Below are 19,092 nucleotides of genomic sequence, written 5' to 3'. Positions count from 1 at the left end.
TCCAGGCCTGGAGGTTGGTGGCCCTGCCTGTGGCAGGGGGGTTGGAACTTTATGATCCTTGGGGTCCCTTCCAACCCATACCATTCTATGATTCTATGATCTCATTGAGTACGTGGCTGCTGGTGCCAATTTGTTGCTTACCCGACGTACCTGTGACATCCAGTGGGCGCTTCTTGAGAGCGGTAACCACCGGCCCATCTTTTCGGCGCAGGAGAGGGCTGCTCCGTCTCTCAGCAACTTTTTGCTTTAGTCTGGATCGTAACTTCAGGTTGGGTTCGGATGCTGAACAGAGAAGGCAAAAGTAAACAGTGTTTCGGTTAACGTTATTTCAGGAGCACAACTGGGGTCTGCTTTCTGCTCAGTGCGCAGGCTGGGTCACAGGTTTGGCACCTGCAGAAGCCTAAACAAAATCAGATGTTTGATAGCATAGCCTTGGAACCGAGACTTTGCAGTATAATGAACAGAGCCCAGCCCATGCGATATCTGAATTCCCTGGCGATGAAAGTCAATAGCATTTTAATGAAAAAATAACCATCATCCTGCAACATCTTCTCTCAAATGAAGACACAGACCTACAATCTGCTCTCAACTCTTTTGGACTGCTGCAGAGAGCAACATTCACATCCCCCAGTTTCCCACCACTTGGTTCCAAGCCAGTGGTAAACCTAACTTATGGGATCCAAACCCAACCAACCAACCAAATCAATACAGGAATTGGTGAGACAACTGAGACGCTGCTGTTTGGTCAGTGTGGAGCATCATCGCAAGGCTGAGACGCTATCGGGATTCATGTGCTGCTGAAACGGGCAGCTCCATACCCTTGGAGTCGTGGAGACCAGGGTGAGCTGGGTCAGGGAGGTAGACCCGGGGAGGGGGAAAGAAAATATGAAAATCCAAGCCCACAACCAAGAGAGATAGATGCTTTCCTGCTAGTTCACCTCCCTGAAGCAACGCACCTCAGAGTCACATGAGCCTGCGTCAACTGGAGCCAGTGTCCAAGTTGGCTAAGGCCAAAGTCAGTGCCAGGGAGGAGGTTTGTTTATTTGGGGGAGCAACTCGGTTACATCAGTGCAGCCACAAAGTTAAACCCTATCTAAAACCACATCAAATACTTGGAAAATTCCCAGCTGCCAAGGGTAGGTGTGCGTGTCAGACCGCAGTCTGACTTGCTCTGTGTACATCATACTTTCGAGAGACTCTCTCAAAAACTTCTGCTCTACCCAAAGCCCGAGGTTTAATTTCTCCAAAAGTCAAGGCAGAGCTTCTGGGAACCCAATGCCTCCAGGTTAATGACAGCCGGCAGCACAGACCACGTCGGCACAGCACAGCTTATTGAGTCTCTATAAAGGTAATGAAGCCTTAAAACCAGGTTCCTCCTGCAAGATGATTTTCTCTGTCAACTTTCTGATCTCTTGAGTATACATGAAATATCTGCCTTGGTGCTTGAGGGCTCCTGACAGTGAGGAGATTTGTGAACTGGCCCAATCTTTTCCCTTCCTCAACCTCTTTAACAGCTCTGCAGCTTAATCCCTTTGAACCAGCAAATCCTGCACTCTCACCATTAACCACCCTTACACTTGGCTCCCTATACTCCAGGGCCAATAATCTGCATTTCTTCAGAAGAATTAAAATAGAGTTTACAAACTGATTTGAATTAACTAAGTCTGGCTACAGATTTATTTCCCTACAGTCGGCTTTGACCACGGGGTCACATAACAAAAAGAAAAAAATCAAGCCTGACAATGTTAATTGCAGGGCTCAAGAATCAGAAGGCTGATGAATTCAAGATCAAATGCTTGAGTTAAGCCATCAAAACATTTCTTTGATGACATTTTTGGGAAGGAATTTTTTTTTTTAATAAAAAAGAGCTTTTCATGGCTCTTTTGGACAGAAAAATGCCAGCAAGAGATAAAGGGAGCACTAAAAAAAGCTGTCAGACTCCTCAAGATGATGTTTAAAATGCAGTCTGAAGTGCATTAGCAAAGGAGGAATCATTTTATAGGACATTTGCATATAAAATGGCAGGGGATCGAATGCAAACATGTCGTGGACTTGGAGGGCATCATTGGTACAGTGGACTGGGTAAAACACAAGCATAAAGTCTAACTAGCTACTTTATAAAGTTCTCTTTGTGACCGAAGTGGACTTATTTTAGAATAAGTCTTTGGGGACGTGAACATGTACATCTCTACTTCAGTTTCATGAGAGCCCACCTGGGGAGTCCTGTGTCCACTTCTGGAGTCCCCAACATTAGAAGGACATGGAACTGTTGGAGTGGGTCCAGAGAAGGCCACAAAGATGATCAGAGGGCTGGAGCACCTCTCCTATGAAGCCAGGCTGGGAGAGTTGAGCTTGTCCAGCCTGGAGAAGAGAAGGCTCCAGGAAAATCTTATAGCAGCATTCCAATATCTTAAGGGGTCTACAAGAGAGCTTGGGAGGGACATTTCAGAAGGGCATGTAGTGATAGGATGAGGGGGAATGGTTTTAAATTGGAAGGGGGTAGATTTAGATTGGATATTAGGAAAGAATTCCTCACTCTGAGGGTGGTGAGGCCCTGGCACAGGGTGCCCAGGGAGGTGGTGGCTGTCTCCTTCCTGGAGGTGTTCAAGACTGGGTTGGATAGGGCCTTGAGCAGCCTGGGCTGGTGAGAGGTATCCCTGCCCATGGCATGGGGGCTGGAATTTGATGATCTTTAAGGTCCCTTCCAGCCCTGACCATTCTGTGGTTCTACGACTTGAAAGAACATAGGAGAACATATCCTGGCTAGATGCAGATACATCCATTTTTGACACGTTTGCACAGCCAACCAGCAGATGACACATAAACCTAAAGCCCGGGTGTTGAAAGGATCTGTCTCCTGACAAAGGAAAACATGACACCAAAAACTGTACATCAGCACAGGTTTTATTCCTACGCAGTTTATACTGTGCCAGGTGTTCATCTAAAGTATCACAGAATCACAGGGGTTGGAAGGGACCTCGAGAGATCATTGGGTCCAACCCCCTGCCAAAGCAGCTCCCTAGCTCATATTGCACAGGTCGGCATCCAGACGGGGCTGGAATATCTCCAGAGAAGGAGACTCCACACCCCCTGGGCAGCCTGTCCCAGGGCTCCCTCACCCTCACTGGGTAAAAGTTCTTCCACATGTTGGTGCAGAACTTCCTATACTCTCACTTGCAGCCATTGCTCCTTATCCTGTCTCCACAGAGCACTGTAAAGGGGCTGGCCATTTCTCCCTGCATCCCATACTTAAGATATTGATAAACATTAATAAGGCCCCCCCCCTTAGTCTTCTTTTCTCCAGGCTGAACAGTCCCAGCTCACTCTGCCTTTCCTCACAGGGGAGATGCTCCAGGCCCATCTCTGTAGCCTCCTCTAGACTCTCTCCAGGACATCCCTGTCTTTTTTATCCCAGGGAGCCCAGAACTGGACACAACACTCTGGGTGGGGCCTGACCAGGGCAGAGCAGAGGGGGAGGATCACCTACTTTGACCTGCTGGCTACACTGTTCTTGATACACCTCAGGATCCCTTTGGCCTTGTTGCCCCCCAGGGCACACTGTTAGCTCATGGCCACCCTGTCACCCACCAGGATCCCTAGGTCCTTCTCTGCAGAGCTCCTCTCAAGCAGGTCACCCCCGACCTGTACTGATTCCAGTGGTTATTTCTTACCAGGTGCAAGTATATTTTCTGCTGGGAATTCTGCAGCCTTACAATACAGGGAATGAATTGGTTAGAACCCCCCTAAAAACAGGTAGGGAGATCTGTGGTCACAGATTACCCAACCTGACACATCCCTTCCAAAACGCCACACTAAAAACATCCTTCCATGGCACAGCAAGGGAACCAACAGAAAATTCCAGCTGCAAAAGAGAAAACACCTCAAGAATAAATGACAGCGAAAGCAGTGTGTTCCCATTAGCCAGGACAAAATCTTCCATGCCCTTCTCCATTGTGTCCTCACCTGAAGCACTGAGTTTGGAACCACCAGTGTAAGCAAAGAACCGCAATTGTTTAGTTGATTCCGATTTTGTTGTTCACCCCCCAGATACCATCCCAAATCTAACATGTCATCGGGAGCCCAGAGAGCGCAATCCCTACACATACCTCGCCGGGTGCTGCATCCCCCAGAGCAGGGGAATTAAAATGCTGCACAGCAGCGCAGAACTGGCTCGAGGAACTTACATCAAAGGTATTTTGGAATAAAAGATGTAGATTTCAAGAGGCATTTCCAAGATTCAAAGCAATAATTTAAGCTTATTCAGATGGTTTTAAACTGCTATATAAGAAGATATATTTTTAAGCTAATATGAGCTGTCCTTCAGACAGCTGAAAAACAGGAACTGAATCAACATCACCTATCAATATTAGGTGCTCAACACAAGGTTCAGTGGTCTCTCAAGGAACACATCCCGCTGAAAATCTCACCCCATCAGGCAACACACCCAAGCGAAGCCTTGACCCCCCCACCTCCCAGCTAGCTAACATGAGCTTAAGAGAACAGGAGAGCAAATTACAAAACTTACTGGTCTTCTACATCTTAAAGTGAAATCTTTGAAACAAACACTGCTAAGTTATCGGAAAATCAGTTTGAATCCTGTTTAGCAAACAAATGGAGTCCGTGCCCAGCTCTGAGTCAGCTTCCACAAAGCCAGTGGGATTTCTTAAGCAGTGACATAGTTAATTTGGCCTACAATAAAGATTTATACAAAGAATATTTTGTTTTCCTCCAAGTAAATTAATAACTAGAACATAGGCCAGAAGCTTCTCTAGTTTTCACAGGCTCAAACCCAAGTTGCCCCTCTCATATGTCACTCACTGCAGCAGGACCCATGTAATCCAATTCCTCAACATTTATGTGATTCTTATTGTTTTCTTCCTAGAATTGCATCCCCTAAGCTGCTGAACTAATCCAACATTAAGCCTATGGAAGTCAAAAACCCAATGTCCTGGTCAGACTTTGTGGAGTTTGCTCCCATTAACATCCGTGGCTCTGATAAACAGAACAAGCAAGCAATGCACCATGAAAACCCTGGTCCCAGTCTTTGCATGTCTTAATTTCAGCAGCTGGGGACTGAGAAGGGTTCTTATTCTTTTACTATTATTTCTAAGCTTCATACTAAGCCTCACCAACCAGCCCAAGACCAACGCAATCCCTTTGTCCGACTTCTAATGTCCATGGGTAAACACGAGAGAGGGAGAGGTAGCCGTTTGAAACCGGCCTTTTGCACAACCCAAACTGTTAATCAAGATAAATCATCTTTTGCTTAACCACATGTTCTTCAACTGGGCACTGGCTCCTTCTTTGCTTCCTGGCTGGCTTCATCCCACACCTTCACTATTGCTGCTCTGCACACACAGCGTGGTCTCTCCTCTCCAAAAACCGTGGACCGTGAGCTATCTAGAGCTGGTAAGCCTGGACAAGACAAAATTGACCAGCGCGTGGACAAAGAGATTGAAAATAACAATTCACCCTTATCCATCCATAGGCCGAGCAAGACGATATTTTTGTCCACACTTATAGGCATTAGCACAGAGGGGGAAAAGGATAACATGGTCCCTCACAAATGTGGAGACAGGTACCACAGGGCGAAAACAGCAGAAGAAAACTCCTGAACTAGAAAGCAAAACAAGAATAAACCCACGAGAGCCTGCTCCTCTGCAGAAACAATCCATTTTTTATCCTCCTGGTACCGCCTAGGGTGGAATCAGAGAACGCTTTTGGTTGGAAAAGACCTTCTAGGTCATCAAGTCCAACCGTCTATCCAGCCCCACTAGGTCCAACACTAGGCCATGTCACCAAGTACAGCATCTCCTCTTCTTTTAAACCCCTCCAGGGATGGTGCCCCGACACCCTCCCTGGGTAGCCTGGCCCAATACCTGACAGCCCTTTCAGTGAAGAAATGCTCCCTAACACCCAATCAAACCTTCCCCTGATGCAACTCCAGACCATTAATACATCTAAGCGTGCAGGAACGTGACTAGAAAGGGATGGATAAAGGTACTTACTGGGTTTTCTTCCTTTGTTCCTCATTTGGTGAGGAGCTCTGTAAAAGGGTTATTTATGGAGGACTGCATCCTTACAGTGAAAACTCCCTAAAAGGCCAATATCCAGCCCTTTTTGTGCCGAAGTTTAGTACTCACAAAATCTCAGTGGTAGAAAGAAGGCTTCAGCACCCATTAAACTGAGCACCCAACGCCAACACCTCTTCCAGCTTCGCTATCAGTTGCTCATCTGACTCTAAACCCATGCAAGAAAAATACTAAATGGCAGCATAAGGGAGCTCTGTGAAGGTTTCTGCTGTGAGCAGCCAGAACTGGCCTAGAAAAACAAACACCGCATCCCATCTCTGTCTTCCTCAGTTCAAAGCTCTAACAGACGGCGTTGCACAAAGCGTTATCTGAGAGGAGAGAGAAGAGGTACGTGGAAGGGGGTAAGGAATATAAAGGAGAGACTGAGGTTTCAGTGAGTTCTTCCAATAAAGTGCTCAAACCAGCACTGAGCTCTGCAGATGACAGGAGGGAAACACACCATTTCTGTACAGTGGCCAGAAAGCCACAGTGGCTGTAAGAGGGGGAGCTCCTGGCTGCCCCAATGCAAGGGCACAGAGCAGCTATGGAACCGGGCAGACCCCAGTGAATGACCCACGGTGCCCACAGCTTCTGGGGACAATCTCCTTAGGTTAAAATGAGCTTCTCCAAAAAAAAAATCCAACCCAACAACCAACCCCCAAACCACCCACTAACCAACAAAACCCTGCAGGCATTTTAACTCCAGAACTGTGTTGAATTCTACTGAAATGTGACTTGTCCAAGGTGGGTCAAAACATGCATGGTGGAGTCACCTCCACCCTTCATCAGTCTCATGGACCCAAACAAGGACTTTTTTATGAGCTGTAATCTCTTCTGTACTGGGACACCGTCCTGTCATGGCCTTGATGGTCGAGCCCATGTCCTGCCCTGCCAGCTCCTTCCAGTTTGCCCTCTTTCCCCTCCTCTGTGCCCTGTGCCACAAGCATCTCCCCTGCTCTTGCATGACATTCCTATGAGAAGGAGCCACCAACCCCACCTTCCAGCTTCTTCCTGCCCCACATGCTCTTCCAAAGAACTGCAAGAGACCAACAGAAATCCCAATAAATCAGCCTCATGCTGTCACACATGGCTGTAAATGGGCTGGGAGGGGGGAATGACTGGTGCACAGAGAAGCCCGTCAGACACAGCTCAAGTGATGCGTGGTTTCCTTACAGCTCAGCCCTTGCATTTCAGTTTGGAGAAACCACTCCAAGTTTAACCCTTGGATGCTGTTCACATGGTGCTCGTAGTCCGAGCTGTCGCAAGGAGGACGCACACACACCTGGGATGCTCTCCTAGCTCAGGTTTGACTCTCCTTTCTACTAGATGGCGAGCGTATCAGCTCTGGCCAGAACAAACCTGTGCACGTATATCTGTGTATATCTACATGCACATATACATATACACACACACATACATATGCATACTCCTGGCAGTCCCTGTGGAGTTGTGAGGACTAGGAAGGAGAAGGATGAGCTCACTGAACGACTGCAAAACAGGTCTTGGACCTCCTGGAGCCCTGCTCCCCGATGGGAACACTGCACCAGAAGACATCATTTGGTTTTCTACTGGCAAAGGTGTTTCTTTCCATGTGGCACCAACAGTACCCCTGGAGAAGTGCTTTGATGGAAGGAAAGGGGGTGTCCCCTCTTCTGCCCCCAGGCAAACCTCTGCATCAGTAAGGAGCACCCACGGTTCACAGACTCTGGCTGTGTTCACAGCTGTTGCTCGTGCCAGAGAAAACCAGGGGAGCGAAGAAGTCCCCTGGATGCCTTTAGACCTGGCTGTCAGAAGAAGTGGAGGGATTAGAGCAAGCAGTCGTGGTCCAACTCCAACCGCGCTTCGGTTTGCTGCTGCTCTCAGTGGGCTGGTCTGAAGAGCTATTGTGGAGCATCACAGCAATAAAGGCGTTTTTGTCTTTAATCAGTTATTTTGGGGTTAGAGAGACTGACGTCCTCTGCTTGGAGCAGGAAAGGGTCTTTACAACAAGAGGGACTTCTCATGGGGGCCAGTGCCCCCTCTCAGCAGAGCACAGCCTGCGGTAAGCATGCGGGTCCCTGGGACGCAGCGAGCCGCTCGGGAAGGCCAGACCTCTGGCCACGTCAGCTGGAAGGACACCGTGGGTGGAAAAGCAAAGATGCTCTCAAACTGGAGTGACACTCCACGACGTACAGAGCTCAAAGATTTTCTCTGAACTACACTCCCACACTGCTCTGGGATTTCAGCCTACTCTATTTTCCTCTAAACAATCTCTGTCATAAAACAAACCACTTAAACCACTCCAATAATCAGAACCAACCCAGCGAGGCATTATGCCTTTCTCGATAAATGCAGTGTTTTAATTATTGACAAATCCTTTCATTTTCCCTTTTCTTTCCTGTAAATGCAAGGAGTTCAGTGTAATTTCACCTGCTCAGCTGCACATAATACCCAAACAACTCTGCACTCCCGCAGTACAGCGAGGGAACCAACGTCACCATGGGATGCTGGATACTTTCCTCCCTCAGGCTCCTCTCTTTCATGTGGAAAAAGAAGAATAGTGGCAAACAGGAGATGGATAGTGCCAGCCCCACTGTAAGTCAGTGAGCACACACCATGCACAGGCTCTGATTTGGGGTGCCTGGTAGGGATGTACAGGCAGGGAAGGACTACGCTGCCTGTTTCATGGCTGGCCCGGGGTGGGCAGCAAGTGATGGGGACCTTGCAGCTTAGGTATGCTTCACCAGCACCCATCATAAGCAAAAGCTAGGGCTGAGAAGTCACCATGCCTCAAAATCTGCTCATGTTTGATTGAGCCAGAAGGACAACATCGACCTCTTCTATTTCTTTTCGCAGGCTGGTGGCTGGAAGCTGCAGAGATTGCTGGGACCGTCAGCAAAGACAATGTATGTGTCAGATGATTTCACTGTAGGTTCTACACAATGGTGAAATCAGGGAAAGTACTGGCCAGAGCAGCTCTCTGAGGGGCAGATGGGTCAAACTCTGCCCATTTGCACCACACATACACAAGTACAAGGAGACGTCTCCTTTTTGTTGCTTTACTCCTCCTCAAGGGAAGTCACTGTGGCAAAGGGATGCATAAGGATCTCTTCTTGGACTTTTCCTGCCAGTTCCTAACTGTGTGGGCTTTGAAAGTTGAGGACAGCTTTTCCATCTTTACCACAAGCCCTAGGACACAGAACTTTACCTATAACCAGCTCTTTTTCTGCCGTGACTTGTGCAGTAGGCAAGAGGCATTGCTGGGACGGGAGGTTTTTGGGTAGGTGTCCTGGTTTTGGTCAGGATGGAGTTAACTTCATTTGTAGCAGCGGATGGAATGCCGTGTTTGAGAGTTAAAAAGAAAGCAGTGCTGGTAACACCCTGATGTTTTCAGTTGCTGTCAGACAGTCAAGGACTTTCTCAGCTCTTCGTATTTCTCTATTCATGAGAAAGGAGGGGCGAAGCCAGGACAGGTGACCCAAACTGGCCAAAGAGAGTATTCCATGCCAATTACGTCCTGCTCAGTACAACGGGGGGCAGATAGGAGGAAGAGCAGGGGCGGCTCTGGGACGCGTGGTTTTTGGGGGACGGTCGGGTTCCGGGACGGCTCTGGGTGGCACGACCTGAGTTGTGGGTTCGGTGAGAAACTGCATTGTGTAGCAACAGCTTCATATATTTCTTGCTCTAAAGTCCTGTTAGCATTGTTTTATTTTATCTTTCTGTTATCTTAGTAAACTATCCTTATCCCAACCCATAGGCCTTTTAGTTTCTTGCTTTTGGGGTTGTTATTTGCCCCTTCCTTTTCCCTTCCCTTGCCTCTCACCCCTCCCTTCCCTCTTTCCCTGCTCTCTTCCTTTAAGGAGCAGGCAGCTGCGTGGATCTCGGCTCTCAGCCGGGGTAAAACCACGACAGTAGGATACTTGTTCTTCCCAGAGAAAGGGAGCTGAAAGAGGGGTCTGTGGCACCTTCTACTTGTCATTTCTCCCCAAGTACAGTACATACCACAGGCACACACACGCTCACTTGAGATCTAGGCAGAAAATTCAGAGACAGACACTTGCCAAAGATGTCTTTGTAAGCTCCCGGGCTGGCGCTCAGTTCAGTCTAGTTTTGGAAATAGTGGAAACTCACACCCTGAGATGCTATCCCACAGCTCTGCAGTAAAAACATAGTTGGGACCACAGGAATCCTTTGCCTCCTTAAAATCTTCCTGCCCACTGACGTCCTTTTGGTCTTCACCTCCCCAGTGCAGCCAGCTGCGCTACTGGAGGGAAAAGGCAGACCCGGAGCTTCGGTGATGCTTCGTGCAACAGTGACCATGGCTGCAGCAGCTGTGGGATGAGAAGCCCCAGGAACTGAGCCAAAACAACCAAAAAACAGCTGCCCGTTGCTCTCGATGGACACAGGAGATCTTCTTCTGCGCAATGAACCACAGCAGCTTGGCGTACGCCAGGAGGTTGGGAAGCACAAAAGGACGATAAAAGGACAAAAGGAAACAATAGTGGGGTTTTGTTAACATCAGCCTTGTCAAAAATCTCACCTCTGCTTGCAGATCTGCCAGGAGGAAGATTTGAAGGGCAGGAGCCAGGCCAATTAAGCAGTGGAACAGGCATGGATCCCTCCTGCACGCTGAGGGTTGGTAGGAGAGGAGCTGATTCAGGGAAGGTTTGCTTTATCCAACAGCAAAACCTCAACAAGATCCAAACCTGCCTCGCGGTCCACATGGGTCCTGCGGATGCTTATGGGTCCTGTGGATGCTTATGACTCCGGAGAACATCTTCTGTGAGTACTTCAAAAGAGATGAGCTGTTCATCTCACTCTGGGGATGGGTTTAAATAAAGAGATGTCTCCAGTTCACGCGTCCCAGCGAGCCTGATGTGTGCTGGCCAGGCAACTCTGGCAGGTGCCAAGCTTGGCAAAACTTCTCCTGATTTTAATGACAACTAACTGAAATGCTTGGTTTCCATCAGAAATCCTGATTAGCTATCAAATCCCAATGAACCCAAGGAATTTGTATGCTACCTCTATGTGGGAGTAACTAGGAAAGCTAGTGTCGGACAGGACATGGTCCAGCCCTGCACAGGATGCTAAAGAAACCCAACCCAACACCCACCCAAATCCCTTCCATGTAAACAAGCAGAAAAGCATGTTAAAAAGAGAACTCATTCCCTTTTAAGGGCTCTCAGTGGCAGCGGCCGTGCCAGACTTCTCAATGACCACAGGCTTTCACAGAATCACAGGGGTTGGAAGGGACCTCAAGAGATCATTGGGTCCAACCCCTCTACCAAAGCAGCTCCCTAGCTCATATTGCACAGGTCGGTGTCCAGACGGGGCTGGAATATTTCCAGAGAAGGAGACTCCACACCCCCCTGGGCAGCCCGTCCCAGGGCTCCATCACCCTCACTGGATAAAAGTTCTTCCCCATGTTGGTGTGGTCTAACTTGCAGCTATTGCCCCTTGTCCTGTCTCCACAAAGCACTGAAAAGGGGCTGGCCATTTCCCCTTGCATCCCATACTTAAGATATTGATAAACATTAATAAGGTCCTCCCTCAGTCTTCTTTTCTCCAGGCTAAACAGCCCCAGGTCACTCAGCCTTTCCTCATAGGGGAGATGCCCCAGGCCCTTCATCATCTTTGTAGCCTCCCCTGTACTCTCTCCAAGAGATCTCTGGCTTTTTTATCCCAGGGAGCCCAGAACTGGACACAATACTCCAGGTGGGGTATGAACACCTCTACTGCTGAAATTCCACAAAGCAGGAATGCCACGAGCAACCCTACTCCTGGGGAGAAACCGAGGGCACCGTACTCCTTGGGAAGGTGAAAACACCTTCAGCAGCTCTGAGGAAGCTGTTAAGAAATAACTCGGGGGGGGGGGGGTATGAAAACAGGCTGCAAAAGATTGCCCCAACCCAGCCTCTAAACTCACTCCGAGATGATTCTCTAGAGGTTTACGTGCTTGCAGCACGTAATGAAGCTTCTTTAAATCTGGAAGGCACCAGACTTGATCCAAGGGCAGAAAAGATCCCTTTTATTTTCCCCTCTCAACAGCTGATGACAAAACACGGAAGGAAACATCGCTACAATAAAGGAAACTACACAAAAGGGGAAATAAACCCCCTCATGTTAATCCAGTTATTTAACAGCAACAACATGAGCAGCGCCAACCAACGTGGTCTTAGTTCAGTTAAAGAAGCAGTAATAAAAGGAAGAGCCCCAAAGTGTTTAGTTGGAGTGAACCAAGTGAAATCCATCCGTCCAAGAAGCTGGAATGCAACCGAGTGAAGCCATGCAGCCAGGGAAGGTTTCAGGGGACAGGACGCATCCTAAGTTGGCTGCAGGCGCTGACTGCTTCCCATGCCTGAGGTTTGGAAGTGCCCTGAAGCCGTTACCCACGCACACATGGACTGCTACGAAAGCGAGCACGGCCACTTCACTGGGGGCTCTCCCACCAGAGTCCCGCTCATGTTTGAGACCTGCACGCTCTCTCCCAGCATGCAGAAGGGATAACCCGTGCTCACACTGACATGCTTTAAGTAGGTAAGAGTAAAGAAAGGCAGGGTTTTTAAAACCCAGAGTAATGATGTATTTATGCTTCCTGAGTGATTTCTCAACATGCAGGATGCTCTGCCAACTCTGAAAATGCACCTGAGAAGAAACGCATCCCATCCGCCTTGTCGCAGCCCCCTGAGTCATCCTGCCCCTAAGGGTGACAGTGGTTTGATTACAGCCCTGGTAAGCAGAGCTGGGTGGGGATGGACTCTGTTATTTGAACTGCAAATACTTAATCAAATTTAATAAAACTGGACTACAAGATATGTTGGTTTTAAGTTACAAACACACAAAGGCAGAGTTTTGCCTGGTGCCAAAAACTCTGAAAAGCTCACCCACCATAAAGAACTTCATTTAGGGTGGGCTCCAGCCCTGCTTGCCTTTTGTTTACACCAGGCTGCTAAGGAGCCTTTCTTCTCCAAGCAACTTAACGTTCTTGGCAGTGGAATATCTGCAGGGCATTGCTGTGCCAGAGACTGAAGTGCTGTTACGTTGAAAGGAAAAGAAAAGAAAAAAACAGAAAGAATATTGTCCCCTGAACCTTGCAGCGTATCGCAGAGCAGTCCCCAAAAGATTAATGCCAGTGCCCAAAAAGAACAAGCATCAGCATTCTGGAAAAGCTAAATCAGCTCCCCATCTTCCTCTTTGAAAACAACAATGATTTTGGTTGCTTCCATTTTTAATAATGCGATTAGATACATTTATCATCCTTAATTCATCCTGTCTAGCAGGGCTTTTATTCAGCCAGTCTTACTGAGACCTCAGTCTGGGAAGCGCAAAGGGGCAAGATGTGCAGACGCTTCCCTCCTCCCGCCAAAATCCCCTCCGCAACGCCAGGAGTGAGAAGGGCGACCCATCCTCCCACTCAGTCTGGCAGGGAAGGTCCCTCAAAGTGTGGAGTGGGGCTGGTTCTAGAGCAAGCCAAAGCCCGTTTACAGAGTGGGGATGTTACCGCACCAGAAACAGATCACCGGGTACCACAAAGTAGAGGAAAGAAGCTAAAAATCTCCAGGAATCATGCTGGCTGCAGGCCCCAACTTCTGCAGGACACTATCCTGTGTGGAAACACTGCCATTTCCCAGCAGAGCCCAGATGCTTTCAGCAGTGGAGAAGAGAACGGCTGCAATGGCTGCTGGCAGCCCGAGCTTGCATTTCTCCTCCCACAGGTGTCTTGGTGCTTCACCAGCTTTAGGGCTGAGGGTACTCCCCCATTGGCATGTGCAGAGGCCCCAAGTCCCAACAGCACCGTGTCAGGTGTCCCGGGTGCTGATGTTGCAGGAGCATCTCTTGCACCTAATGGGGTGTTTGGTCTTTCATCGTCTAGAAGAGGCGATCAGAGGATGCTTTACCCTGCAGCAAATCCAGCTTTCCAAGCTCTGCTTTTGACATCGCAGTTAAAACCACTATCAAATGTACAAGATGTGCCCAGGACACACACACAAAAAAATATCACTGCATCCTGGAAAGGGTCTGCCAATTTTTGGTCGAATTCTTGTGCAGTTGAGGTTGTTTGCCACTTGCCAGCCAATCCTCCATGCCCAGGGAGGGGGAAGACAGTCTACTGCACTCTGTGAATCCATCCACAGATCTGCCCAGCAAGCCAGGAGTGGTGGTCCAGAATAAGAAGGTCCCAAAGAAGGTCTTTAAATCCACAGAACTGGGAGGTGGCAGGCACAAGGAGGTGTGTGGAGGTGTGGGTTGTCTTTCTTGTTAGATAGTGAAGGAAGAAAAAACACACCAAGTTTCCAAAGGTAACGAGAACTGCGTTAAAACACTCCTTTACCCATAAGAACTGCTCTACTTCTGTTAGGGAACACACTGTGAGAATATCCACATCCCTCCCCGAAGGCAATGGAGGGGCTGCCAGCTCTTAGGAACGGACTTAGGGCAGCCGGTTTGAGTAACAAAGCCACGGGGACAGTTGGTTTAACATGTCACCACTGTTCCATATCACAGGATGTTACGCTTTTTTGAGTACCAGTGCTCATACCTCCACATCTGAAGCTCTGCAAATCATACCTGAAACCTCACTAGGCAGCACCTGCAGCAGGTATGAAGCTCAGTCACCCCTCTGCTTTCCTCTTTACCTCCGATTCCATCCTCCCAGAAAAGGTTTCTTCCCTATTCCAAAGTGAATTCCAACACAGCACTGTTTGCACCACCCGCGGCGAAAGCACTGCTCCCCAAATCGGGATGAACTCATGAAGCCAAGCTATTCCCCGAAGGAAGCGGCCAAGGATCATGAGCTGGCCAGGTTAGAAGCTGAGGCTGTGTTGGCTCAGGCATACAATATGAAGCTGAGGACCACAGCCAACCAAAACAACCTGGTTTAAAAAATATATAGCTGAGAAATAACTGACCTGCTTAGCCACCATGCAGGGAAAGACCTCACTGAGAAATAACTGTCTAGGTGTGAACCAAAACCCATGCAGGAAGCCCCGATGCTTTGACTGGCAGAAACATCTTTATTTATTTTAAGTAGAAGCTTGTATATAAAATGCAAATCCCAGAAGAAATGAACTTTTCTTGGTACTTTTCTTACTCAGCAACACACACTTCGACTTCAGACCCCCAGATCTCTGTACAAGCTTTGACTTCATGAAAACATCTTGCAAACTTTGACACACAACTCCGCTGTCTCCAGCCCTCAGCCTGGCAGATCTGCACACCCAATGCCACTCCAGCCACCCTCCGACACTGCACACACGGCGACAGATGAAGGGGAAGTGGGACAGAGGACGTGCTTGATAAGTAAATCACAGAATCTTTAAGGTTGGAGAAGACCTCTAAGATCATCAAGTCCAACCGTCAGTCCAATACCACCATGTTAATTACCCCACAAAATACAGGTTTTTGGTAACATAACTTTTTTTTTAAAAAAAAAAAAAACAATAAATAAGAAATTAGGAGGACCAAGTGCTGCAGCAAAGACAGTAGGTAACAGACATCCAACGTGAGCGTTACCTGTTTTTCTGAGTGGGAAGTCATCTTTGGAATCGTACATCCCCAGTACAGGGTGATTGTAGGTGCCGGATACGCCGCTTTGGGGTGGGGAGCTCTGGTCCAGAGAGCTGTGCTGTGTCTTCCTGCACAGGAGGAAAGAGAGAGAGAGAAGGGAGAAGCTTCACACCAGTGACACACAAAGGGAAGGATCGCAGCTCCTCTGTTAGCTTAGTTAGACGAGAAAAGCGCGAAGGAAAAGTTCTCCTTCCAAGCACTTGTGCACATTAGAAACTGAGGGAGGTAACTAAACACATGCTTAGCTTGTGGAGTAAGAACTACCCTGCTGAGCAGGGCTCACCTCACCAAGGCACTGAACCCTAAGAATCATGTTAAGCACGTACTTGGGCTGGATTTCACAAAGTCATATATCTTCGAGGAGAAGCATGGTTGTTGTTACTGCCCTCAACTACAGCCTGAAGGAACAATTTCCCTTCACTGGATAAAACCCCCAGTGGACAAAGTCCAAGGTTGAAATGAAACCAAAGGACGAACACATCGGGTGCCATGGGTTTAAATGGGCTGACAGCAGCCATGCTGCACAGGTGGTCATCTGTCTTTTCCTTTGCTGCTCCTGACCCAAGTACCTACCAGAGATGGGGCCAAAGGACTCAACACCTTTCCAGATTAACTTCTCAAAGCTGGTAATTTATAGCTTTGTTTGAGCAGGCTGCTGGAAGTAAATTACAGTCTGTTTGCTAAGTATATTAAATAATTAATGAGTTTTCTAAGCCTCCTACCAGTTTGTTGGCTGCGTCTTTCCTACCTAACGAATCATGCCCAGCTTTGCCATCCCTCAGGAGCTGTACCAGACCCAACCAAGGCAGACTTGGGGACGTCTCCAGACCGTGTGGGTTAGCAGAGCAGCCACATCAACAGAATGACTGTTAAACTATCAAACAATCTTAAATTTTAAATTTAAAGTAGGCAGAATTTAAGCCTTGCATTATTTCCCCAAAATATTAAAGGATGCAGGACAACAGAAAGAGAGGACGCCGTTAGAAGTGGTGAACATTTGCCATTTTGCAGTGCCCAATAACCAGGCATTCTTGGGAGACCTTGGTTAAAAATATTCCCCAACAAAAGGTTCTTTAAGAAACGAAAATGAGCCATTTCCAGTTGAAAATGACACCAATTCATCCAATTCCTTGAAAGCTCAAATCACAAGTAGGCTGTTTGGCAAGATACACAGCATAAATCCCACTACAAGCTCTACCCTTCAAAAAAAAGGGGGGTAACTAAACATCAGGAAAAGGAATCACATTTTCTACATGAGTTCATTGCAAAAAAACTCTGACAAATTTATCTGACCACCTAAATCGCAATTTTCTATACCCACAGCTCACACCGAGTAGTATGATTCACTGGGGCTTACTAATCCTCTCCCCCTGCACTCCAAACTCCCCAGTCCATACAGGGGGAATCAATTTTCAGGCTCAATTTTTCATGAGCCTTCACACACATCGTGTGCTCCTTTCTTTCCATTTGCACCCATAAATGTCCACCTGTGTGCACAGCTTCATCATCACCTGAAAGCAAAACAGACCCCAACTGAAAAGATATCTGAATCCTTCCCGAACACAGAAGTTGCTCTGTCTGCTTGGACCCGCTCATGAATCATAGAATCATAGAATGGCATGGGTTGGAAGGGACCTCAAGGATCACAGAGCTCCAAACCCTCTGCCACAGGCAGGGCCACCAACCTCCAGGCCTGGAGCTACACAAGGTTGCCCAGGGCCCCAGCCAACCTGGCCTTGAACACCTCCAGGGACAGAGCATCCACTCCCTCTCTGGGCAGCCTGTTCCAGCCCCTCACCACTCTCTCCGTAAAGAACTTCCCCCTAATATCCAATTTAAACCTTCCTTCCTTTAGCTTTAATCCATCCCCCTTGTCCTGCCATTGTCTACCCTTTTAAAAAGCCAATTCCCCTCCGGTTAGTTTGCTCCCTTCAGGGACTGGAAGGCTGCAATGAGGTCCCCCTGCAACCTTCTCTTCTCTAGACTGAACAAGCCCAGCTCCCTCAGCCTCTCTTCATAGGGGAGGTGCTCCAGCCCTCTAATGATCTTCATGGCCTCCTCTGACCCCTCTCCAACAGTTCTACATCTTTCTTGTACTGGGCCCCCAGATCTGGACACAGGACTCCAGCTGGGGCCTCACGAGGGCAGAGCAGAGAGGGACAATCCCTTTCCTGACCCTGCTGCCACCCCTCTTCTCATGGAGCCCAGGATAGCATTGGCCTTCCGAGCTACAAGAGCACACTGAAGTTTCACATCCACCGTGACACCCAGGTCCTTCTCCTCAGGGCTACTCTCAAGGAGCTCTTCTCCCAGTCTCTGTATATGTCTGGGATTCTTCTGGCCCAAGTGCAACACCTGGCACTTTGCAGTGTTGAACCTCATTAGGTTTACCCAGGCCCATCTTTCTAGCCTGTCAAGATCCCTCTGGATGGCTCCTTCCCTTCTATTCTTCCTTTTCTTTTCTCATGCCATGGGAAAGGCAGCACAGAGAGATGTTTCACAAACAGGAAGCCCGGACGCTGGAAGCCAAGAGCCCTCAAACCCACCATGTCACACAATGGCATTTTTTTTTTGGCTCTTGCCTATCCCAGCAATAGGCTTTTTCTTTTTCTTGGTTTTTTCTTTACTAATCATGACTTCAGCTGCACAATCATGTACATTGAAGCTATTTCTATCACTTTGTTATGGACAGCGCTGCAACTCAAAGGGCCTGTTTAGATGTGCTTCAGGGCTGCTGAATGACAGATATTTAACCCTGCAAACAGGAACACATTATCTGGGACCCAACACCCCTACGCTGCTGCGAGCAAACTGCACTGGCTCTGCGTGCCCCTTCAGGAATTTCAGGGGACCTGAGAGAGATGAAGCTGTGTTGCTGCCTCGAGTTAGCAGGTGTTCCTGAAAGCACGTGGCTTTCTGCAATGCACCTCCTGTTATCTGAGCACAGAGGTCCTTCCAAACCCTGCACCACACTTCCAAGCTCATCGGCGCGGCGTAAAGAGAGTATCTATTCAAACACGCATGTCTGTGCTGGATGGCTCTGTGTGTGGAGACTGCAGACACCTCTGTACGCTGGAGTAATTGGCTGTGTAATTACCTCTCTCTACCTCCTTACCATGCAAATACTCAGCTCAACTCCCCTTGGTGATTGCTACCGCATGGAGCGGCTACTTCCCAAGCGCATTTCTGACAGCTTCCGAGGGAAATTATAGCCCCAGTTGCTAAGCCTGAGGTGCTCTGTCTGTGTTCCTGCTAAGCCACTCTTACTCATCTCGAGTATCTTCAAGAGCAAACCCTCCTGGGAGCGGGGCTGTCCGGTGGGTACAGAATCCGTGGGAGGGACAGTCTGACAGTGAAATCCATGAGAACCTCTCCTGTTGTTGCCTATCATCAACATAATCTGAAAATTACAGCCCACAAAGCTATTTTAAACAATTACATCTAGACGGGAGCTGTATATATTAAACAAAGAGGT

The 19,092-nt window shown here is 48.3% G+C and overlaps 1 protein-coding gene across 1 annotated transcript in view; it reads right to left on the bottom strand.

The window, feature by feature from the left end:
• The window catches only part of HDAC4 (histone deacetylase 4), a gene marked incomplete at its 5' end in the record, with an annotated part of 200,178 nt that overhangs the window by 83,000 nt on the left and 98,086 nt on the right, over nucleotides 1–19,092 (bottom strand). Inside the window, 2 exons of the mRNA XM_084265228.1 lie at nucleotides 142–282; nucleotides 15,564–15,685. Coding sequence (XP_084121354.1) covers nucleotides 142–282; nucleotides 15,564–15,685 — 263 coding nt within the window. The remainder of the gene's footprint in view (nucleotides 1–141; nucleotides 283–15,563; nucleotides 15,686–19,092) is intronic.

This window comes from Gallinula chloropus (assembly GCF_964237585.1).
Source record: "Gallinula chloropus genome assembly, chromosome: 5".
Classification (NCBI taxonomy): domain Eukaryota; kingdom Metazoa; phylum Chordata; class Aves; order Gruiformes; family Rallidae; genus Gallinula; species Gallinula chloropus.
This window is presented reverse-complemented; position numbering and strand designations above follow the sequence as displayed.